Here is a 25,827-nt window from a genome sequence, read left to right as displayed (position 1 = left end):
TACGACAAAGACGTTGGTAAAATGGTACAAGTATTCTGGACGTTACGAGTACTGTCAATATGTTTCTTCGTATATTTATATTCAAAGAAATCTGAAGGTAAGTGAAAAGCAAAACTGCACATTGGAAAATCTCCAGTAATATTTTATTTTCAATATTTTCTTTGTTGTGAGCATCTGCTATATGTATGAGCATGAATAGACGATTATTAATTATTAACAATTTATGATTATTGTGCACTTAACTACATAAACTATCATTTAAAGAGTTGGTGAGAATGCTTTACATTGAACAAATAATCGTATCAGCATATACTAATGGTATTTGGAAAGAAATTATAATTGTAAATGGTTACGAATGAAACCGGAAAAGTAAAAAATTCTTAGTACACTAGAAAAACAGTCTGTGTTAGTGCTTTTGTTTTTCAATATTTCTTTATGGACATCGTTTTAAAGCCAGTGTTATACAAGAAACGTAATTTCATATTCGTTAACATTTGAGGTAGAATGATAAATCGGGAAAGTTAATTCTTTAAAATAGTATCTATGTACACAAAATTTGCGCAGTTATCGTATTTGAAGGAAAACCAAGTTCAAAATCACTCAAAATGTTCTAATACCTTTTGACTCATGCCTTACCTTGAAGTAAGATTGTTTGGGATGGAAGTTGCACCTGGAGCTCCCCATTCACTTGTGATCTTAGAAATGGAGCTATGGTATCTAGTGCTACTACTCAAGATAACATAACAGCTTCCATATAATGTAATAATCATACTAGGTGATCCAGTAACTGTTACAAACAGTCAACGTTTTGAAGACTAGGTGTTCTGGTTGTTACCAATCAGGATTATTTTTCCTCTTTCGGTTCCTTCGTTATTGCTAAATGATCGTACTCTCCTAACGAGCGTCTATACACAACCCCATGCTTTTCTTTCTGAAAATGCTTTTTGATAGATTCAAATATGTGTTATTTTAAGCTGAACAAATAAAACTGGGCTTGCATTGTACAAAAGTTAATACATTAACATCGTTATTTTAATATATATTGTCAAAATTGATAATTACCAGGAAACATGAAGGTAATGAATCTGACACACAGACTTTGAGGCCAACCCTAGCTTTAAAAGCGTTTTTTTTCTTTATTGCGATAAATGGGCATCTTTGAAAAAGTTTGAAAAATAAGGCAATTATGTTCAATATCGAGGAATACAATGGCTACTAGTATTAAATAGATTTTCACATTTACATTTTCACTGACACTAATATTTTCTTATTGTTATAACCATCACTGCAAAGCAATAAAGCATATAATATATAATTTTAAACACTTACTATATGAATGAAAGTTTAATAAGTGTTGCCTTATACCGTTTTAATTGCAATTTAAATAAACATATGCTTGAAGAGATCAATTTGATAATATGTTGTGGTTGGAGACTGAACAACAATTATGAATTCCTTTCAGCTTACGCTGGCAGTTCTGGAATACAGCAGCAGGGACAGGACTACACCATAACTTGTGGATCCGGATATTTTATTTCCGTTTACCTCGCGAGCTGGGGGTCAGACTATTGGGATGATGACACTTTCGTCAGCTGCTGGGATTCTGACTCTACAACAGATCTTGATGACGCATGCGCAGAACTAAGTGCTTGCACTTTCCAATTTAACAATGCTTTGTTTGGGAACCCCTGTCCTGGTATTTCTAAAGAGGGAGAAGCCAAATGGTATTGCGGACGTAAGATAATCACTTTATTATCGAAAATGTTTATTCGGAATAATATAATGTACTAGGACAACTTAGGTATATTATAATTTGTAATGAGTAGTGTAAATTGCGTGCCTCTCATCCTTAACTATTAGATATTTTTCACTGTTCATATGTACGAGATATAGCATGATTTGCCTATATGTTCATTTTTTACTCATACAATCATTCAAAGATAAATATACAAATATCTATTTTTTATGATATATATCTTTATGATACCTGTATCACATTACCAAAGATCAGATCTTAATAAACTAAACAAACTATATTCATTGATTATCATTGTATATTTGTTATACAGTGTATATATATGTATACACATGTATATATATATCATGCTTTGTATATCTTTTATATATTGTATAGAATATGGAAAAAAATATATTTAACAACAAATGACACGAAATGTAAACCATCTCTCTTATTTCGATTTGGAATATTTATTAATAAATACGAAATGCAGATAAATCACATAATCAATTCATACTGCTTGGATATCAAATGTAAAGATGTAATTTTGATTTGTCACTCCTGTAGGGGATGCGGGATGGAGTGATTGGAGCCCTTGGACTTCCTGTCCCGTTCTGTGTGGGGGCGGAGTAGTTTCCAGGTCACGACCATGTGACAACCCGACCAGAGAATATCCCGGAAGTTACTGTGAAGGCTCAGACTACGAAACGACATCGTGTAATAGCCAAGCGTGTCCAGGTAGGCCCCCGTTATTATGAACAATACTGGTCCGACGTGTTGCGGGTTAGTACCTTTCATATATTAGTAAGACAGATAAGTTTTATTATTATTTAAACGAAAACGCTATGCAACAAAAGTTCAAAAGTTAAAGACGGCACAAAACACGCAATAGTCAGTTGAGCGCATCATGTATGTTTATCTATCAAGTCACTGTCGTATGTCAATTTGTGCTATGTAACAATGTTTTTTTCGGTTCCGTTGGACGTGGCTTAATCTTTCCTATGCTGACATTTAAGTGATATAGATAAATGAAAAATGATTTCAAAATTAAGTATGATATTATAGAAAAATATTTGTTGCTATGCAACAATGCAAAGTTAATTAGTAAAAGTCTTGCATATTCAATATTAAGAAAAATTATAAACGCAGATAATATCAAAATGTCAACCAATTAATAATTGACAATATTAAATGTTTACTGTTTTGATCTTAATCTTTCATAATTTCACTTAAGGTGATTTCTGTTTTCGTTGGCATTCTTATTCATAAAACTGAACTCGCGTTATGAAATATAAAACGTATGGATCCCTGGAGATTTAGATATATCTGAATAAAAATACTGTTATATATTTGAATCCTCGAATAAAATACAAAATGTAACAATAAAATATATATCTGAGTGACTTTAGTTGTACAGTGTTGTTTGGCTAAAATTATTTAACTGGTCGATGGGCCGTAAAATAATACGAAAACAAAACAAACAGTAATAGGAAATAGGAAACCAAACAACATTATATTAAGGATCCCCGTTCCACTGCAAAAAAACCTGTAACTAAGAATATTAAATGGGTTTCCGGCATGATTAAAAGCACGTGTAATTCGTTTCCTAACAGAAACCATACTTGCAGAATTTCAAAGATATTAGAAGTTAAATCATAGACCATATATTTAACCCTGGACCTTCCACCAATTTACTGTCGCTTTAACAAACTGAGCCACCAGATTAACGGTATTACCCTGGCCTAGTCCCTAAACCGCTACATCTAAAACGAAAACGTGATAAGACTCAGTTTGGTATGGATAATAAAGGCTAATTTTGTTTTGAACACAAACAGGAATTGAAAACTTATTTTGGAATCTTTCGAAATCGTTTCCTTTGACAAGCAAAGAGCGCAAATGATTGATGTCTCGACTGTAAACCGATGAAAACAATTCACTAATCCACAGTGTGCCGAATCAAGTCAAGTCAGCTGTCAAAAATCATAAAGACATTTTGCCCGACTGCACTCTAGTACTGCATGCAGTCAGGAGAACGGGTGACATGTTTACTCAATCTGCCCCTAAGTGAAAATAATGTCGATGTTACTATTCCGTCTTTGCGTATTGCAGAGTTATCTTCTCTTGGGAGCAGGTATTGATTGTTACGTCACTTGTTTGTGAGAGTAACGTCATCAGTTTTTGAGAAAACGACGTAATTTTCTCACAGAGACCAATGACGTAACAATCAATACCTGCTACCAAGAGAAGATAACTAATTATTAATTAGAGATAACTCTGCAATACGCAAAGACGGAATATGTACACAGTGGAATTTTCTATTGTTTTCCTGCATTAGGACTCGGTTCTTTAAGAAGCCATTGGTAGGAACTGGTAGGAACTGTTCTTATAGACCACACAATATGTTGCTTTTATGAAAATATCTCTTGTTTGTCTGGTATTTTGTTAACGAGTATAAAAAGGGTGTGACCAGGTATTGTATTGTTTCGAAGTTTAAATATCTGATCAGACTAACTTAAGATTAAACCTAATCATTCGTTGATAAACATGCACAATGTACTTACTGACTTCACCGACAGCTGGTGACGTCAACAGTTCTGACATGCCATACCCATCTAAACTACCAACCCACCTCGTAAACGATACAATAGAACGTACGGTCGGAGACACAACGCCAGTAAATCACCTGTCCTGACGGATTAGGGCAATCACCTTGTAATCAACACGTGCAATCTACTAGTTAATCTACCGAATGATCTGATATGTGTTTATTGAAGTTTAAATATCAGACGACGTCGGCTGTTGGAAATATAATGGAAATGTCAATACTAGGCAGTAAATAAGTTGTTTATTAGTACATTCATATCAACTGGAATTCATTGCAGTTTGTTTGGTGTTTTGTTGCGCAATAAATACAACTTCATCGGCAAATTTTACCTATTGTATTGCTGTATAGCATAACATGATATTTACTACCTTCATGTGGGATCCGTTCATATATTTCCTATATACAAGGTGGTAGACTTTGCTGGTGGATTTCTTAGTTACCGAGGTTTACCGTAACTTAGATACCCACAGTTATCTTTTTTGAGTAGTGACACGGTTGGTAACATACACACTTTACTTATTACAAATTAGAAATTAAACAATATTTCTATTATTTTTGGAATTCACACCATTAAGGGGTTGTATACACACCTCCGCTTCTGGTTTCAACAGTAGTTAAGACCGATCGGTACTTCAGCTGTTTTTGGCCCTAACATCATCGATGAGTCCTAGAAGAAAGAATTTACTGTATGGTGCAATGTATTCAATTTTTGTATATTGTATTTATAACCAAATCTTAAAGGCGCAATAATGTGGCTTATGCTCATCTTACATGATCATAGCAGTGCCACGATATTCCGTCTTTGCGTATTGCAGAGTTATCTTCTCTTGTTAGCAGGTATTGATTGTTACGTCATTGGTTTGAGTGAGAAAATTGCGTCGTTTCCTCAAACATTGATGACGTTACTCTCACAAACCAATGACGTAACAATCAATACCTGCTCACAAGAGAAGAAAACTCTGCAATACGCAAAGACGGAATAAGACTGTCTATGCTTTTTCCTGAATGTTGACGTCGGTATTATTTTGATACCAAATGATAACCTTTCACTGGAATAAAAAATAACAAATATACCATTTCGCAACGCCTTATGTCATAATCGGAACCAAAAGTAGATAAAACAGTTTTGTTCATTTCCTTGGCTGAATTTCCACATATAGACCACCGATACACACTGACGCAATGACATTTCTAGAAAAAAAACATATTAAAAGGACAACAACCAGAACTTAACGTTAAAGATATCAACGCGAAAGCAAAGATTTCAAGAAATCGAATAGAAGACCAGGGCGAAAACAAGTGCTACAGGAGTGTGTTACATTCCTGGTGCATTACTTGTTATACCTGTCATAATGTATCGTGTCAAAATATAATTGCGAAAAAAAACTTACAGCATATTTGAAAATTGTTTGTTCGGTGAAGCTAGTTGATTAAGAAATGTTTCATAAGGGAGGTTGGTTTTGCATGTTATACAAATCGAACGGGTGGTATGGTAAGGAACTGTTGATATATGCCTGTCTTAGTATATGATATCATAGCTTATCTGATATGATGTCTCATGTACGATTTATTTTATTCTACAGATAATGCACAACTTGTTCATCACAGAGGTCGTAAGTATTACACATAGATTTACTGGTAATTTCATTAATGATCTCTAGTTATGAGGATTTTGGGTAAAATTCATCTCTGATCTTTCATTACAAATGAGTTAAATTTACTTAGGTGTGTGTAATTGTCCTCGATATTTTCGCTTTATGTAGAACCATTACTATCAATTGATTAATTCTTTTCCGTTTCCGTCACAGCTTTTGCTCAATAAAATTTCACTCACTGAAAGCCGCTTGACTTCATTGTCAAAAAATCGATTTAAAACTGCAATTTTCACCACTATTTTGATATTTGATTTCTAGCCTGGAGGTTAGTGTTCAAAGTCCCAAGTGGCGTCGCTCCATCCGGTCACACAGACGTGGTATCATTCCTAAAGGACAGTGGCTCTTACAATGACGGCAGTGTGTCAGCAATGCGTGACTTCTCTTCTGGTGGATCTCTGTACAAGTCCGCCATTTGGGACGACTGGGCTACAAAGCATAGCATTTCAGCGGTAAAGGAATACATGTCTACGATGAAGATGGCTATCAACAGATAATGATATGCTATTAAAGAAGTTTTTAATGATGTTCATTGCCTCGGTGTCACCTAATACTGAATGTTTTTAAGAGCGATGATATCATACCATATATGAGAATAACACGTTCTCGATTTGTATTACTTTTTTTGAATTTATATCTAAATAACTTCTTCCATATAGCCTTTCCCCTTATTTGCAGGTTCGATTATCGGTGTACAAAGATGGACAAGAGGTAACTTACGTCGTGTTCGACGCGGCTGGTGTGACCAGTAGAACTGGCTGGATGGATTGCTCTCGTGTGATAGATTCCAGCTGGACAGACCTTCAGACGGGCAACCCAAATGTTTGTGGCATAGAGTACGTTCACCAAATGTGTCTCAACGTATTTTGCTTGACCTAATTACCAATCTTGATTTGACAGGAAACATCATGATACAGGTGCCACATGTGGAGCACGTGTATCCATCCTTGGCCCTTGGATTACCCCTCCCCCCTCCCTCCTCCCCCGACGTAACGAAAATATGATAAAAACTCATTCCACAAGTCTATAGTAATGGATAATATTTTAATAGTTTGATAAAGGACAGTTAAGTTAACATAATTCCTAAATTGTTAAATCAGTATTAACAAACAGAACTTCGAATTCTTAATACTAATTGTTATGATTTGTTACAGGGAAACAGGTGTATGGAAAAGAAATTTCTTTATCAATAAGAAGTATGACGATTGCCAAGGCGACGCGGGATGGTTGATGTTTAAAGACGTCGGTGCCAGTAATGGATGTGATGACTGGGATACTACGAAAATACCACTGCCCTATATAATGTACTCTACTGACTCCACCTACGCCACCTGGCACAATGGTTTGTATACATTTATTACTTTATAATATTGGTGTAGCATTGATGTAGTCATTGGCAAGTGAAAACGTGTACTGTTTAGCATTGTGTGATTGGTTTTGTTCTAGCTGTAACACGGACTCATTGCGTTGAAACAAATGAAAAATTACTTATGAAATGCCATTAGGTAATCATTAGGTAATCTCAATGTTTTTAAGAGCGATGATATCATACCATATATGAGAATAACACGTTCTCGATTTAGGTAATCATTACGTAATCATTAGGTAATCTCAATGTTCCATGAGGAGCGTTAAGCTTGTAGTAACACACCGAGATACACAACTCATTTTTAGAAAGAAAAGTACATATACATTTATCGCCGTTTATGTATTCCTTAAGACTACTATTATTCATATCATAAATCGTAACATCCTCGAAATGTTTGTTTATTACTTTAGCGAGCTCTGGGAAGTTTGTTAAAACAAATTAAAGTTTCATAAATCTCATATGAAATGATAACAAATATGCTTTCAATAGCATGTTTAAGAAATATTGCAAATGCTACAAAAAGCAATTCTCAGTGTTGTTCTTAATACTTAAAACTGCACCAATTAACGTCATTTCTCTATCATTTGATGACGTCACAATAGGTCATGGGACACTAGTCCATACGCAAAGATATGATTTCGGGGTATTCACTTAATATGACAAAAATCATAATACAAAACATTGTATTAGTTGTCTTCATGTAAAAATTACACCAATCTTTGTTGTCGACTGCTGGTATATAACTATACACGGTATTATTGTCATTTAAGCCATGCAAATGCGCGCAGTGCATAACACTATTCCAATAATCCGTGTGACCTGATAATCCGTGTTGACTTATGCTCACAGTGTTATCAGCTATTTTACGTTTTACTTTTTCCCAATTTGCGGTTTACCAGGAAATACAGGATATGGCGATGCCTTGGCTATATTTGTAATGGGTAAGTATTTATTTATTTATTTTGAATATTTGTATATATGATTTGTAATATTGTTTTCGATTGCACGTCTGCTGGTCCCACTTATTTTCTCTATTTGAAATCTACGACTCATTTCATATTTTTGAGTAATTCGTTGGTATATTTATGACATACAATCATTCATTAAATAACACTTTACCAGGTAGAGTACATATGGTCCTCGATTTTGCTGAGCGAAACAGAAGGATGAGAACACACCATAGTCTGTCCTTCCGTAATGAATGTTTTTATCACAAAACAATGCTCGAATTATTCAACATTTTCTAGTGCATTATAGAACACCGGGGCTAATATTGTAAAGCATATTCTAACCATTTTGACATATAGCCCATGTTTTGACATGGCCTCGGATTATTTAACCGATGTACATTATACCCCACGTCGTATTTCTACCACAACATAAACAACACAAATATAACTGACTTTTATTGACATAAGTATCCGTTCTTTTGTTGTAACCATTGATACTGTTGTAATAAATGTATTTGTCATACTTCTTGTTCGTTCATCAGACTGGCACATGGTGTTTAAGGGTGTTGATGGTACGCCTCCCTTGGCAGGCTCTTTACAAGATCTGTGGGAAGGCAACGACACCGAGCGAGATAATGACACATCCGCACGGACGATCACAACATTTCTGGGACAGACATATAAATCAGGACTGATAGAGGAGTGGACGGACACATTCATGATTGTTGATATGGTACAAAACATTTTTTTATTATTTAAGGAATGATTTTTATTTTTTCAACATTTATGAGGTCATAACAACAATGGGTTTATGGACATATTGAATGAATCGCGTTAGCGATTCATGTAAAATATGTCCAAAAACCCATTGTTGTTATGACCTCATAAATGTTGAAAAAATAAATATCATTCCTTATATTTACATTGACGAATCCTTTCAGTGGATCGATATAACAACGAATAAAACAAATAAACAGGGTTTGTTCCTGCTTATACACGGGTGCAACGCAGTGGCGAGAACAGTGTTTTTTCGCGGGGAAATGTGACACTATCGTGAGAGATCTTAGCAACCGTCAACAACAATAACACAACAAAATGTAGTTCCATATTCAATGTTTATTTGTAGCACAGGACACGTGAATACGTGGATATTTCACAAAGCACAGTTCAATAATATTTTAAGATGTAAGAATTAAGCATCTAGGTCGGTCGTTCCGAGTGAGTAGTTTTTGTAGTGTATTACTACGCAGTGTGATCAGGTTACTATCAGTTCCCACGTGCTGAGATTCTATGAACACCTGTGTTATGCATTTATGAATGTAATTTTTGTCAATGGGTCTAAGCATACAGAATGTAAATATTAATTATTAACCTCTACACTTAACTGGGTTATGACACTGAAAGTACAATATTTTTAGAAATTACTTGCAAAAAAATTCTTTAAACATAAAAATTGAAATGGTATGAATTATGATCCCAATTTGGGTACGGTAACATTTTAAAGTTGAAACATGCAGTTTACGACAGTGTCAACACAAAGCCGCAAATCTGGAAATGAAATCAATTAAAAATCTGAAATCAGAGGACATTATGGCATCCTGAAATCAGAAGACATTATGGCATCCTGAAATCAGAGGACATTATGGCATCCCCTCCCCACCCCACCCCATTAAAGAATAAAATTAAACACATGTGCCATCCGCCATGAACGCTCTAGTAAAGTATTTCTGTCTAGAAGATTCTGATACAAAGATTACGGTTGCAGCAGACAATGAACTGTCACATGTAAAAGTCAAGTGTAAAAGCGTTGCAAAAATTCAATAATGATATCTGTGTGATTAATATTTTTACAGGTAAAATATTCTTTCTACACAAATGCTGAGGAAGTTTCATGGGTGGTATTCAATGGTAAAGACACCGACAAGACATCCTGGTTCTCTAGTTCCAATATATTGTATTCCCAGTACACAGATGTTTCCGCGGCAGCAAAGTCAACGTGCTCCATATCAGGGTTTGTTTATTTTTATTATATGCATTCAGAACCATTCACATATTAACACACCAGTAACATTATATGATTTCAGAAATACCAGTTACGTTTTGAAATGTTAAAGTAAGAAATTGTCTTCATATGTAGAGCTGACAACAGTTTATAATATCTTACCGTCCATCTCTTAAAATATTTTCCTTCTGGTCATTCTGGTTTTACATCGTCTTAAACATAACATAATAGATCGGACCAGTTATAGTTCGTTTGCCCGTAAATATAACGTCCGAGACCGGTAATAAAAATTAAATTTATATTCCACTTTAAATGAGAAACAGAATTAAATATTCAGCTCTACGAAACATTTCTGGATCTGGAACATGTGCAAAACCTATCAAAAATTAACTAAGATACATATTTCTTCTGTTACTGCCAAATACTTAAAATAATTTAAAACATTTTGGTCCAGTACAGCAGACGTTTAAAAAAATGACGTCACGTTTCAGTTTTCATTGGCAAGTGAAACGTGTACTGTTTAGCAATGTGTGATTGGTTTTGTTCTAGCTGTAGCACGGACTCATTGCGTTGAAACAATTGAAAACTTACTTATGAAATGCCATTGCAAGAATCATTAGGTAATCTCAATGTTCCATGAGGAGCGTTAAGCTTGTAGTAACACACCGAGATACACAACTCATTTTTAGAAAGAAAAGTACATATACATTTATCGCCGTTTATGTATTCCTTAAGACTACGATTATTCATATCATAAATCGTAGCATCCTCGAAATTCAACGGTTCTTATGTCGATTACTTCCCTGTGCCCATGGAATATGCTACTGAAAACTATTTACGCGACACCTTATGAAAGATAGAAGTAATCAATCGGAGATGAAAGGAATCGCGGGGCAGCGTAACGGTAATTCGATAGGCTTTGACGTTTGGAGTAACTCCTCTGTAATCATCAAAGGACAGGTATAAGCCAAATGTTTGATAAGATTTTGTTTTCCCCCTGAAACCAATCAAAAAGCTTGTAATGAGTCTCCGAATTTTTCACGACATATTCTAGCAGTGCAGAGAAAATATGTGTATCGAGAGTGATAACACGTGATTCTGACCTGACTTTCAGCAATTGTTATACTTTTATATTTATGACAGAGATGGAATGAACACATTCGCGATAGTGAATGACGACAGCAGCTGTCCATGGTTTCGGGCCTGGATGATGGTTGTGGACAGCTCAGGGGGTTCGCCAATGTGTTCATTTGATAGTGACGTCAGACCGAAACCGTACTTTCTGCACAGCGCATCAACGAATGCTGGTCTGCTGGAGTCAGGTACAAAGAAATAAATGGCCCTTATCTTATCTCACACTATTCTGCGAAAGTAGAAATTCGCGTGTGTGAAAATGTTCCCGTTGACTCTTGTCCTTGTCATTAGTGAAATTTACATATTATATTTATCTATAATCTGTATAATCTACAAATCAATATTCGCGTGTTGATGTTTGCGGGCTGAAAAACTCAAAGCGAAAAACGCAAGTGTTCCATATCACAAAAAATTACATTCATATTGACTTAAAAACATGTAATTCGATTACAAAAGTTCGTTTCATAAATAGGATAAATCATATTGACATTAGCCTGCTCTTTGAAACGACTTTTGATAATTTTCGGTGGCATTAAATTGCAAGCATAATATCAACAATTGAATTGAAAGATATATTCAGTTTGAGAAGAATTTAATTATTGTTTGTTATCTCTTTATTCCATAAATAGAAAGGGGACTTTACCATTGATTTTATATGATAATTTTGAAATTATATATATTCTGTAGGTGGTAAATGGGACAACACTGGTTTCCCAGCAGCTGACGTTTTAGGAGTTTTTGTGATTGGCTGGTTTCCAGTTATGAAAGTAGCACTTGGCCAATCAGTATCACCTGCCCATGGTATATATGACCTTTGGACAAAAGGTTACACACTGAATGAGTTTGATAAGGACGCATTATCTTTCCAATATGGAACAAAGTCCTTCAAATCTAGCGTTGTTGATTCCTGGAATAATTTCTATATTCGTTCGGTAAGTAAAACGAACTTTTTTCCAATACATTAAAAAAAATAAGTTAGATATAGAAATAGATTAGGATTGTATGTTATGTGCATGTGATGATTAATATTTCGTGTGCCATTTTGATTAGCAGAAAATCTTTAATTAAATCCTTAAATCCTTGCGCGTACCAGAATACAAAGTCTTCATATCAAACCGTTAGTATATTTTAATAGAATACCTGACTGGAGTTAATATGTTTATATCGCAGGATCGTTAAATCATAGTCTGCCATGGGGCACTCCTCAAACACTTTTACTCGTTTTTTCAACTTAAATTAACAAATACTCCTTTAAATTTTGAAATGATTATAATTAAGGGATTTACGCGCCTCCCATTCTGACGTCCAATTGACCAATTGGGATGTCCATCATTTTGGTCCCAAGCATCACCAATGAGTTCTGAAAGGACGGGACAGCTGTATGATGCAGTGAAATTCATTTTTGGCTTACTGTATCTATTACCAAATGGTCCAATCACCTGTGTATTACGTTAATCTAAGTAGTTTATACTGGTTCTTTTACGTTTCCATCATAGGGCCTATAATGAAATACTACCGATAGTCCACAGGAACTAGCCTTCAAACACGCGAAATGAATCAAAACGCTACAATACGACTTAATTTTATCACAAAATCTCAGCTAGTGTCATCACAGTATATATTAACGATTTTTTCTTTGAAGGTACGAGTCTCTTTTTATTCGTCCGGTGTAGAACGGGCCTACGTCGTGTTTGATGCTCATGGTTCTGATAAGGTCAGCTGGTTTGACTGTGACAGAATTCTTTATACGTCTTACAAAGACCTAAACGGGGACACCCCGACGATCCACTGCAGTATACCAGGGTATAACACTCACATTTCAATCATGTTTAGAATACATGTTATCACTAGGTTTAATGAGTTGAAGCTATACATGCATAAAACAGTCGTATCGAAGTAAAACCCAACGTATTCAAACGAAACTATAATTCTTTACCATGTATTATTGTGAATAATTTTGTAAAACATTTAACTCTATATGCTAACATGTATACACTCTCAAATATGCTAAGTACCATTTACAAGAGGATGTGCTGAATGCATTTCGATTACAGGTCATATGAGTCATACAAAAACTATTTTTTAATGAAACTATTAATGAATTCCAATCAGTTTTGGTCTTGGTATCAGCTGGTTACACGTTTCACTAACGTTTGGTCATATAACACTTTTTATATGCTGAAACATCCTTTACAGTATGGTTATCAATGCCTATAATAACCTTCTGTGAACATACTTGTTACTTTTCCAACAGAGATAACGCCCTACAGCGCTACTTCTTCCTCGAGTACGAGTATAACGGTTGTAGTGCTGATGCCGGCTGGTTTGGGATAATGGAGGCAGGATCAGGATGTAACTGGGAACAGAGACGAGCTACACCTTACGCTCTCTACTCGGACAACAACAACGGGTTTGAAATTAACACAAGTAAGCATTTTTGTATCTTACCTGTCTAAAGGCTGTTTAACAGGTCAGATTGATGGTCGGGTAGCGCAGTGGACAGCGCACTTGGCTTTCACAAAAGCGGCCGGGGTTCGATTCCTCGATCGGACGTGGAATGGTATTGGGTCACCTGCCCGATCCCGTTGGTTTTCTCCCCCACGCTTACTTTCGGGCCAACAAGAGTGATTGATATAAGTTGAAAAATTATAGAAAGGTTATATTAATATCGGCTGTTTAGCAATGTCTTAAATAAATGATAGCCGAACATTGTTTCTGTATCCGAAGGGACACTTCTTCAAAGTGATACCTGTAACACTGGACATACTTTCGGCTGACCTGGCTCTGCCTTTTGTGTTACATGTGTGTTTGTCCTGTTGTATTGGTGTCTTAACTTTCGGATTTTGTTTATATCTATTGTCGATTTGTATATTTCGACGTGTTACCTTTCCATAATCTGACTCAACTATTCAAATTAAGAAATACAATTTCAGTTTTACTCCCTTTATTGAATAGGGTTTCATATCAATCTGAGGTTAAATTTGATAGCGTATGACCAAATTTTTAAATTGCAAACGTAACGCAATGTTTCTTTTTCAGTTATTCATAGTATAAAGCCTCCATCTAGAATAACATTATATCATTTATTTGATATAATATCGTATCAATAGCAACATTGACTGTATATTGTCATGTATAAGTATACAAAATTTACACAAGATACAACTCCCATGGATTAGAATTGGTCAGCAAATACAATGTTTCTAAAAGTCTGAAAACGAGTGTTATCATGTTACAGATATGGCGATTGCAGACGTATTCGTGATATCTGTAGGTAAGTTATCCGCATCTATTTTGTTATTTACACGTTTTGAAAAGTTTGTGGACAGTTTACGCTAGGTGAAATATAGTAATATATTTCCAATCGTGTTGTAATTATATGTAAGACAAAAAAACTATTCCCTTTTTTGTCAAACAATATGTGAAATTAGTTGGAGAATTGATTTTGTTTCCTTACAAACAGAGACTGTGAAAATATGTAAAGTGATTAATAGCACGACGTCGTTGGTATAATTATCAAAACAAAGTGAACGTTTATATCACAAATTAATATATAGTGGAGACTATGTTTCAAGTGTTAAGTTAGAATTAACTTTTTCTGATAACTGACAATGTAGTTTATAATCATCTAGAAGCGTCCAGCAATTATACATTTTTAGTTTCAGAAATCTGGTTTCACCAGCTTCCATTGTTAAGTCTCATCAAATCATCTTAACATTTATGATAAAAATTAGACAATATATGTATTTTGATAAATAAAAAGTAAACACTGATATTTGAAAAAATGTCTTACATGTATGTTGTTAAGGTATGGAGGACCACTGTAGTATGGTGACGTGTGCAAATGGTGCGACATGTTACGACAGGGGCATAACGTATGACTGTGAATGCACGGGAGACTTTTACGGAATATTATGTGAAAATCGTGAGTAAATAAACTGCGTTTCCATTGGTTATGCAATTCAAGCATTGTGAAAGCATGCATTCTATTTCACAAATGTGTTGCTGGTTTATATTGTTATTTTTGATACATTTGCCTCAAGTAGCATTTTGAAGTATTTATTCCCCTTTAAACACGAAGGCGATATAAAACATATTCACCCTACCAAGGGACTACTGTTATTTTATGCTGCTGTAATATATTGTTAATTGATTTGTGTTGTATTTATGTTCATTTTTCCTTGTAGTGGACGGTGGTTGGACGGAATGGTCAAACTGGACAGTGTGTAGCACTACCTGTTACGCTGCCGGTACTCAGACTAGGGTTCGGCAGTGTACTAACCCCTCTAAAGTAGGAGAGGGCTTGGACTGTCCAGGAGAAGCATCGGAGACAGTCGACTGTATACCTGATTTCCCTATATGTGACGGTATGTGGTAGCAAACGTGTAATCAGAAAAATATCCGTAATAACGCAGTGTTTTATGTGATGAAAAAACCCCCAAATCTCAACATTTTCTTTTCGAAATGTTTTTTCTGACTATATGCTTAATATTAAATACTGTTTATTTGCATTATTCGCGTTGATTATATTAGCGCGAAAATATCCACACGTGAATGTTTTTTTTATCAGTTATGTAAAATTTTGATATATTGATTATATCGATTTCAGAACCATTGAAAGCAAAAAAAGATCCGCCCCAGAAGAAAAATTCTTGTAATGAAAAATGTTTCTTTACATTGTCTCTGATTTATTTGTTATGATTATGTAGCATCATAACAAAATACATCTTGACATATGAAAATGATTTATTTCATTTATGTATCTCATGGATAAAACATCGATTTGAATGTATCTTAAAGAACGAATACAATGTATTTAAAACGAAAAATTATCATTGATTGTATAAATTGTTGACGAGATTGCTGTGGATTTTCAGAATATAATACTGGCGATATGGTGAACAATACAATTTACCAAATGGTGTGTCCGAAAGGGTATTACGTTTTTGTGGAGTCTGCGTTTTACGGAAACGACGTAAATGACTGTATCGATACCAGTGCCACAACGAAACTCGCGTCGTTATGCCATGGCGTCAACGAAAACTGCACCTTTAGTTTCAACAGCAACGATTTTGGAGACCCCTGCTGGAGATACGCAAAACAAGGGAACGCAACTCTATATTGTGCACGTATGTTAATTAAAGATGTTAAAACTTTGTACTCTATTATTCCGCCTGTCATTGTTTAGGTTCTTTTTCAACGCGTGATGTCAATATATAAGAACACTTGCATATGTTTTACAAAATAGAGATACATCCTTTGGTATTTGGTATGTACAAGATGTAGTCTGACAATACGCTACGTGTTAAAGAATACGATGAATCGAAAATTGTTGATATGTAATTACATGTCAGCTATTGAGATCAAATGTATATCGTCGAGAGTATCTACTCTAAATAGGTGAGAGAAGTGTTAACATTTTATATAAATCCATCTACCATTCCATCATAAGGCCCACTAGTCACAGATTTGTCTCTCGATATAGACCTCTCGTCATTTCATTTATTTTTCACGTTAAGGACCACTCATTGTACATTTGTATCCTCATGAAAAGGACCTTTAGTCGTGCATTTATCACTCATGGTGAAGACCACTATTAGTTTGTGCAGTTTTGTATTCAAGAAAATGACAACTAGTAAAACACTCGTCCTCCTTTTTTACGGTCAATCGTTGTACATATACTTGTCTATGATAAGGCCAACTGGTTTGGTATAAGTATGTCCATGATAAGAACCACTAATAGTAGGACATTTATCTCTCCTGTGTAAAGATAATAAGTTACATAATATATTCCACGGGACAGACTTAAAGTCTTGCATGTGTCTCCCCATATCTATCGTTACCTGATAAGTCCCACAAGTCGCACAAGTTTATGTTCTATATCTCTCCATAAGCTGCTGCTATTTTATATCTACAAGATAATGACCACTAATCCTTTTATCAGAAATACTATTTGGCAAAAAATGTGGTATAAAATTCCTTTTTGTATTTTTCAAACTTTTAACCTGACGTTTTGTTGTTGATAGGAGACGGTGTATGGAGCACGTGGCAAGCATGGACTTACTGTTCTGTCACCTGTGGTGGAGGGACAAGGACACGCAGACGTACATGTGATACACCCACTACTGTCTCACCTGGGTTATACTGCCCTGACTCACCAGATGATTCAAAGGCATGCATGACGGAACCATGCCCTGGTATTTATTTCATGATACCACGAAGCTGATAATTACCACGTAAAATAATATAAGGTTTTCCTAATCTAGCAAAGAACTCATTTGAATGCGTTTGGCCATTGAAATTAGTTATTTAGTTGATTGCTTAACGGCCCAGCAACAGTGAAGTCATACAGGGCATGAGCACATGACAACAAAAATGAGGTACAACTCCGACCACTGCATGCTTATACATCAAAATTATTTTCTTTGATTGAATATCTCTCTTTGAATATTAATAAACTACTTATTTGTTTCCTTATTGAGGTCACATGGGACCTTATTCATGAAACCGTTATCATGCTCAACATCGTTTTTGTGTTTTCAAGCCAACTTTCTTCTAACCTACTTAACTCGTATGACATGGTCAAAAAGAAAAGTTTAAACACTGAAAACAGTATTCGGCTTTGAATATCTCAAACATTTCTTCTTAATCATAGACAAAATGTGAAATTGAAATATTTAATCACCAGAACAAGAAATTGGGCTTGAGCACAGAATATCATTTTGATCATTTCAGCGGTTTCATGAATACGGAATTTTTCGAGGATGAAATTGTCAATTAGAAGTAGATACAAAAGTGTTATATATATTATGTTTTATGTTGTAAATAAACTTATTTTATTTTGTTGTACAGTATGTGGACACCATTATGCTGGATATGATGACCCAAGGAATATAAGCATTTACAATGACACCAGTAAAGGTAGGAAATAATGAATATTTAAACAAATGTGACAATGAACCGTTATATGTAATATGGTTGACTAGTAATACCAATTATATAGTAGTCTTATAAGAAATATCGACAGGATGAACCAATATAGGCACTTCGTTGGATGCATGTAACTTATAGTACAATGTATATTAGCAAATAGGTAATAGCGACAATGCTGACAAAGGTATTTGTCAAATTTCGAGACAGTCCGCACTTTATTCAGACATAACATGAAACAATTACCTATTGCAATATCATTGTTTATAACGTCATAACAGTAATATTATGATAGTATCATTATCTTATAGATACCTTAGTGTAATATCATGCATAGATATACGTCAGTTTTAATCTGAAGTTTAGGCGGAAAAAAACCCAGTTACTTTATGTTAATAATTTTGTATATTACCAGAGAACGCCTACATTCTACTGGATATTAATTGGGATATTCCCTGTTGTGAGTTGATATCAGCATGGGAATTCGTTCCCATAACAACTGGGCTTATTGACTTTCATATATGGCGAAAACAATTCAACGGCTTGCACCTGTTGGCTTCATCTATAACATATATGGTTAACGGTAGGTCTATATTGTTTATTTTATTGTAAACTAAATTAGAAAATTGCTAAATTTACAGTAAAACCAATAACAGTGAAGCATGTATTAACAGAGATCAGACTGGATGATTTGGCCAAATATAGTTGTTTTTTTGTCTTAAAAACCTTGGTTTAAATGAGACACCGGTCAAATATTACAGATTGGTAAATGGCGATAAAGTGATTTGTCAGTCGTTATCCAATTTTAATAAAGAGTAATATCATACATAATGGATAAGATGTATGTTACATACTACGTTTTGTTTGCTTCTAAAGTAAACGTGTTCTTATAATAGAATCGCAAGTTGGACAATTGGTGAATTTTACACTCCCGCCAGGCGAACGAATCACTGTCTTAGAAGGAGATGAAATCGGATGGTATGTAATGGCGTCACCAAAGGCCTTTAATGTTCAGAATGATAATAAATGCGACAGAATATATAAATAATGAAAGTATGAGAGAAGGTGTTAGATTGTTCCTGCAGGTAACTTTAGTGACATGATTTGAATAAGATAATCAACAACGCTTTTAATCATTGTACAGTGTAACAGGGTGTTGAAACAACATGTTATATATTTTAAAACACCCATGATGATGTTACTAGTAAGAAGGAGATTACTTTATGAAGTCACAATGAAACTAGTTTCTTTGTTTGTTTTTTAAATTAAGCGGTTTTGTGACAAAATGTGCTATTTTTTTTATTAATAAATGATATGCTCAAGTGATATAAACTAGTTTCCAATCCATCTGAAGTGTAATAAGCTCACTTAAGGATCCCTGTACCAATGCCGAAAAATGCCTTTGCTTTGGAAATATTTCTGAACAGAAAAGAAAAATCTTACGCAAAAACGCAATGAGAGTGGTTTAATTAACAAAAATTATTAACAGCGTTATAAATGTAAAAAAGGAAGAAAGGCAAACGAAAGCTTTTATTCGTGAAGTCGTTTCCATGCTCAGTCATGGATTCTGTCCTCAAACCGGTTTTCTTTTTATTTCGCTTTAATCATTTTGAGAAAAAAAGTCAAGTGAAAACACCAAATACGTTATTGGGGTTTAAGTCACCCCAAAATTCTTCCAAATCATTGATAAAATACGATTTTATAGTTTTTCAACGCAACAAGAAATTTGGGTTGAGCACAGCATCTTAGGTCGCTTTAACAAACTGAATTATCTGACCAACGGTAGTATCCCAGACCAATAAAGCTACAATTATACCTGAAACGAATTCATGAGGATGCTACTCTACATGCGAAGAAAATCCAGAATGGAATTCTCACGTGATTTTGCCTACAGTGGAACAGGGATCCTTAAGTTCGGTCCATCAAAAGGATGGAATGAGTACTCGTGTTAGATCCTCTTTTCTATACAATATACAGGTATTGTCCAGGCGATAACATGATACCATACGCAGATTGTAGTGGTGAGATGTGTCCGAACAAAACACGCAAATCCCTATTTTCTACCAGACCCTCCAAATTACAAGTATTCGACTGGGAAAGTTTGCCTGAAATTCTTGACCGAGCTTATGCAATACGGTTCTTCACACACGCAAGTAAGTTTAAGAGTTTAAGCTTCTCAAAATATCGGAATGGCCGTTTTTCTTTACTTAAATTCATCCACAGGGAAAGTATAGCATAAAGTAAAGGAACTTCATCCTCAATATCAGCGGTTTTGCTCACTTACGCTTTATGCACTCCTGGAATATGTTATGATAAAATCGATGTTTCGGTGTGCGCCACCTTGTGGGTGAGGCAAGAAGGCTAGTTTGATCCTTTGGTGTACATCAAAGAATCTCGCGACAACTCAGCGTAATATTGATATGCTTTGATCTGTAATCGCCAAAGGACATATATCTGCCTAGCGATTGGTCTTTTTTACTTGAGACCAATCAAAAAGCTAGCAGCGTGCCTTCAATTTATCATTAAATATTCTAGGGAGCGTGTGTGATCGTAACCCCTGGAATATTTGGGATGGTGAAAAAACTCATTTTAGTTAAAGTTTAGTTTATTCCGTAAGCTTTACAGATTATTGTTAAATGCAAAATTTATGTTACAAAGATGGCATAGAAAATACATACAATGATATATTTAAACGTCGGATAAAATTTGCGGTGCAATGACTTTTTGATAAAATTTGTTTTGAAGATTTTCACTTTTTTAACACATTTCAAATTAATTGTCTGATTGTTTGAATATGCCAGGACATTTATTCACTCAGCTTCGTTTAATTAAATTTTGTGGTTTGATAAAAATGTCTTTCCGAAAACATTTTAATATCAATATTAGTAAACTGTTATAGGCGGACTAGCAGTACCTGAATGTGAACTATTGAAATGTTATTTTTTCAGATACAATGCCGTATGTAAATCAAACAGAGTTTGTGGCACTAGTAAAAGACTTCAGTCCAATAGGAACACGGGCCTTACCGTACTGGATAACAGACGAAGATGTCGACGATTTCCTCACACACTCATTCACACATGAACTCTTCGAACTCAATACTACGTTTGCAAGTAAGATATTTTATTACATACAGTAAGATATTTTATTATTACATACAGTAAAATATCTTATTTCATACAGATGCGTTTTTTCGAAAAAAATCAACGGTATATTATTCTGAACCCCTTCTCTAGAATAATTCATTTGTGAAGGGAATATGAGATTTTAATATTTTCGATATCTTGGATGTTTGCTTCCAAGATTCAATGTAGGGGGAAATTATCAAGTATAAAGGATGCAACTGGGAATTTTCCCTTAAACTTATAGGCTGGTAGCTATACATTCAGTAATCTATATCTATGTTATATCAAAGTATCAAGATATTCGCTTATTTGGTCTCTTATGTTGATTATTTATGTTAATAGTGTCATTGTGGCTTTTTCTTGTCCTTTTAACGTTACATGGGATTATCTGACGTAAGTGTCTTAAAGATAAAAAAAAATGTTTCTCTCATTTCTAGGCATATTTGACAAAACTGTCCAGGGTATGAAAATGTGTAAGAAAAATTCTATCTTACACCTCGTTTCAAGCCTGTGACGTCACAATGGAATAACAATGACTTAACGACACGAAATCGGGGAAAACCCGACGCCTTATTGTAGTTTTAAAACTGATTATGATATTTGGAATGAGAGAAAAATACTCTTTCATGAACAGGGATGTAGGATAGGGAAATTCCACCCTCGGGATTTTCAAATTGTTCAAAAACAATATCCAATTTGAAAACTTCTTGTGTTGAATTTTCTTATTCAACGCCCTGGGCAAGAAAGAGTCTTATATATAATCCATATGATTAGACATCAGTTCTTAGAACACAAATAACCGAGCGAGCTTGTTTTGGATTGCATATTTATACAACATAATCATCGTAGCTGCTTTGCAAGAACATTTTATGACAGAAAAATACAGCGGTCCATTTGTTTATTTATTTTATAACTTACTAAAGTAATATCACAATTTCTGTTTTATAGATGACATTCATATACAAACAAAGTCCAAAATGCCGAAGGAATACAACGTATTTTCCCTTGTTTTAAGATCATGGGATATGTGTTCAAACACAGCCACAACAACAGTGGAAATAACAACATATAATGCGGTAAGAGAAGGGCGTTTGAAAGATAAAGTTAGATTTTTAAGTGCCGTAGAATCATTTGAATCAAACTTCATCAAATTATTGAGATATTCAGGTAAATGAACTTTCTATAATTTCATTATTATTGAACATGAAAACAAAAGATAAATACCCGAGTATACAACAATGTCACCCTAAGGTATTACGATAGAGGCCCCAGAGCACTATGTTGTAATTCTAACGGAGAATTAGGGATGGGTTGTCCATTTACTTTAAGAAAAAAATCCTTTTTTTCTTAAAAAGTACTATCACTATGGGATTAGATTCCCGGACTTTTTATATAAGCAGGGAACGTATCTGTTTATCTGTATGCCTTTTCTGGAACATTACTGAAAATAATTTTGAAGATGTTTTAATTCCCTCAAAAGCCCTGCGATCTAAAATTATCTTGTCATAAATATAAAATGATCATTCTCAAAGTAAAATGGTAAATAACTTTTGAATGAAATTGGAAATCTTAAATTGAGAAACATGTAGCTTTTGGAGCATGATGCATTTTGTTACTAATAAATAAGCTAGAAAGGATAACCAGCATTGGTACCATTTCCCTCCACTAAGCAGCGCTCTTTGTGCTTTTGAGGCAAAGCTAGGCGTACTAAAGAAAAAAAACCAAGGCAGATCAATTCCGTCTTTGCGTATTGCAGAGTTATCTTCTCTTGTGAGCAGGTATTGATTGTTACGTCATTGGTTTGTGTGAGAAAATTACGTTTTTTCTCAAAAATTGATGACGTTACTCTCACAAAACAATAACGTAACACCAATCAATACCTGCTCACAAGAGAAGATAGCTCTGCAATACGAAAAGACGGAATACAGTTAAGGACATCATCAAGACAAAAGAAAACCCACACAAACAAACAAGAAGATATCTAAGTTTGAACAAAAACGTAATCTGAGATCTTTTATGAAACTAATGCTAAATATAATAAAACCTCATTGTATACACTCGGGTTGAAATTTCTCTGTGTACAACACATATGAGTAATATGAATATATTTTGTTTCCATTTCTTCCCAATCCAGCCACCGATGTTTCTAAACTTGCCCGAGGAAATATCGATAGCTGAGGATGTGTCGACACCGTCCTTGTTGTACGAGCTTGATGTAGTGGACTACTCTGAGAATGACAGCATTTGCTGCACACTGTCTGAGGTCACGCCCTGGTCGCCCAACTTCAGACTGGCGTTTATAGATAATGGTATGTATTTTATTTTTTACATTTTTAATAACTCACCTACGTACCACATACTACTTGGTGTTAAATTTTCTCTTGTTACACTGTATTACTCACAAAGAGGACGAATGGGTTTCTTGCATCAAAGAGTACAGGCCACAGTTATCTCTTTTGAGTATCGGCACGTTCATCTTATACACACTTTACAAATTAATGAATTTAAAATTAACCAGTACTCCATTAGTTTTTGAAATTTATAAATTACGGAGTGTTACGCATCTGAACCCCCTCCTACATTCCCCCCCCCCNTTAGAATTTCCAACTTTGTTGGCCCCTTGCATCACCAATGAGTCCTAGAAGGGCAGAACAGCTGTATGGTGCAGTGTGATGCATTTTTGGCATACTGTATCTATCACCAAATTGTAAAGGTGCAGTCTCCTGTGTGTGTGACGTCATCTTTCAAGAAGTTGTAATGTTTTTGTTTTGTTTTTCAGGTTACCAACTGTTTACGACAGAACAAGCTGCCTTCGACTATAAAGAGATATCCAATTACTACAGGGTCAGACTCTGCTGCTCTGATTCTTATGGCGTTTCCTCAAATTTTCTAGAAGTGTTTATCACTGATGTTCGAAAAGAAAAACTATATTCACCTCCAAGTAAGTTTTGTGTCATTTTAAGTTTAAAAGTAGTAATTCAGACTTATAACAATGTACATAAGTAAAGAAGATGACATGACAATAGGGCGCACATTTTGTGTAGATTTGAGAAGATTATGTGGTGCAGAATATAATATAAAGTAGTCAGGTTTGTGGGACCATGGTCACCATCATGATATCAATGTGCGATATGACTTTTTTTCATTTTGCTCCTAAGTGTGTCTTGTTCATTCATTATCACTGCCCCGGTTCTCGCTTTGACTACGTGACATTCTGAATTTGTTCTAGAGTCACATGGCTGGTGTCCTCAAACAGACAACACTTACCCTTCCAGAAGACCTGGTTTTATTAACCTGTTACTTGTTCCCGTGTATACTTGTAAATCCTTCTTGATTTCGTGTTTGAATTGCAGTCGTGTCACCTTTCAGTATTAAATTTAAAAAACCACACCATATTATTAAGGTTATTCTAACTTTGGTACTCAAACAGGAGGAGAGGTTGATGGGCCTTTTTGATGTATTCCTGTTGTCGATCAGATGTAAAAATAACTTCACATCATTCTATTAACTTTTCAGACGTTCTGCATATTCCAAATACATGTATTTCTTAAATTTCTTTCAGAGGTTCTGCATAATTTAAATTCCAATTGAATAAGGAATTCATTTTCAACTAGCCATATAACGGATCAACTGCTTTATAATATATATTGTATATCTTCCTCCATAGCCTGGTTTCTGACTGCAATTGGAATCTGCCTCGTTCCTGTGACGTTACTCCTCTTTTCAACCTGTTGTTTGATGTGTGCAACGTTCTGCGCAGAACCGGATGTGGAATATTTCTTCTCTCGGTGAACATAATGACAATTTGAAACAAAATGGCAACTTCATATGTTAGACTAAGATTGATGTTATGCTGGAACTGCCGTGCGTGTTAAGGTTATGTTCAAGTGCAATACTAGCATAATCATGCGTAATTGAGTTTTTCTAAATGTCGTTTAAAGAAAATCAATCTTTTTTTTTGTAATTGTTATACCTTTTTCAAGTAGGATCGTTATATATAATAATAAACACATCAAGTTCTCTGCTCATTAGAATGATTCTTAGTGACTTAAATTATATTCCTACGATAGAGTATGGAAACATTCAGTCACGCATGTCGGGATATTAGACGTTAACTCGGTGTCCCAATAACTTATGTAGTTTTCTCGTGTTCCAATTAATGTCCTTTTTCCAAAAAAAACCGCATTTTAAATGGTTTGGCTTTTCTTCTTCCATGTTAATCAATATCTTACGTTCTGCAACCGGATTCCGAGTATCTATAGTTTGTCATCTCCTTATCATTATTTGTAAAAGGTTGATTTGTTGAATATATACTGGTATGT

General features: G+C 34.8%; 1 protein-coding gene across 1 annotated transcript; it reads left to right on the top strand.

The window, feature by feature from the left end:
* On the top strand, window positions 1-25,827 carry LOC110455207. The gene is made up of 28 exons (XM_021505190.1): window positions 1-97; window positions 1,463-1,735; window positions 2,306-2,476; window positions 5,927-5,956; window positions 6,257-6,447; window positions 6,674-6,831; window positions 7,150-7,337; window positions 8,264-8,305; window positions 8,857-9,047; window positions 10,168-10,325; window positions 11,460-11,638; window positions 12,138-12,382; window positions 13,093-13,253; window positions 13,705-13,877; window positions 14,689-14,724; window positions 15,259-15,375; window positions 15,638-15,817; window positions 16,328-16,579; window positions 17,477-17,647; window positions 18,303-18,371; window positions 18,796-18,963; window positions 19,277-19,358; window positions 20,358-20,533; window positions 21,329-21,493; window positions 22,454-22,581; window positions 23,640-23,814; window positions 24,285-24,446; window positions 25,173-25,827. The coding sequence occupies exons 1-28, from the start codon at window positions 22-24 to the stop codon at window positions 25,295-25,297; spliced, it is 4,242 nt and encodes a 1,413-aa protein (XP_021360865.1). The 5' UTR covers window positions 1-21; the 3' UTR covers window positions 25,298-25,827.

This window comes from Mizuhopecten yessoensis, unplaced genomic scaffold (assembly GCF_002113885.1).
Source record: "Mizuhopecten yessoensis strain PY_sf001 unplaced genomic scaffold, ASM211388v2 scaffold8167, whole genome shotgun sequence".
Classification (NCBI taxonomy): Eukaryota; Metazoa; Mollusca; class Bivalvia; order Pectinida; family Pectinidae; genus Mizuhopecten; species Mizuhopecten yessoensis.
The sequence above is the reverse complement of the archived record's forward strand: the minus strand, read 5'-3'. Positions and strand labels throughout refer to the sequence as shown.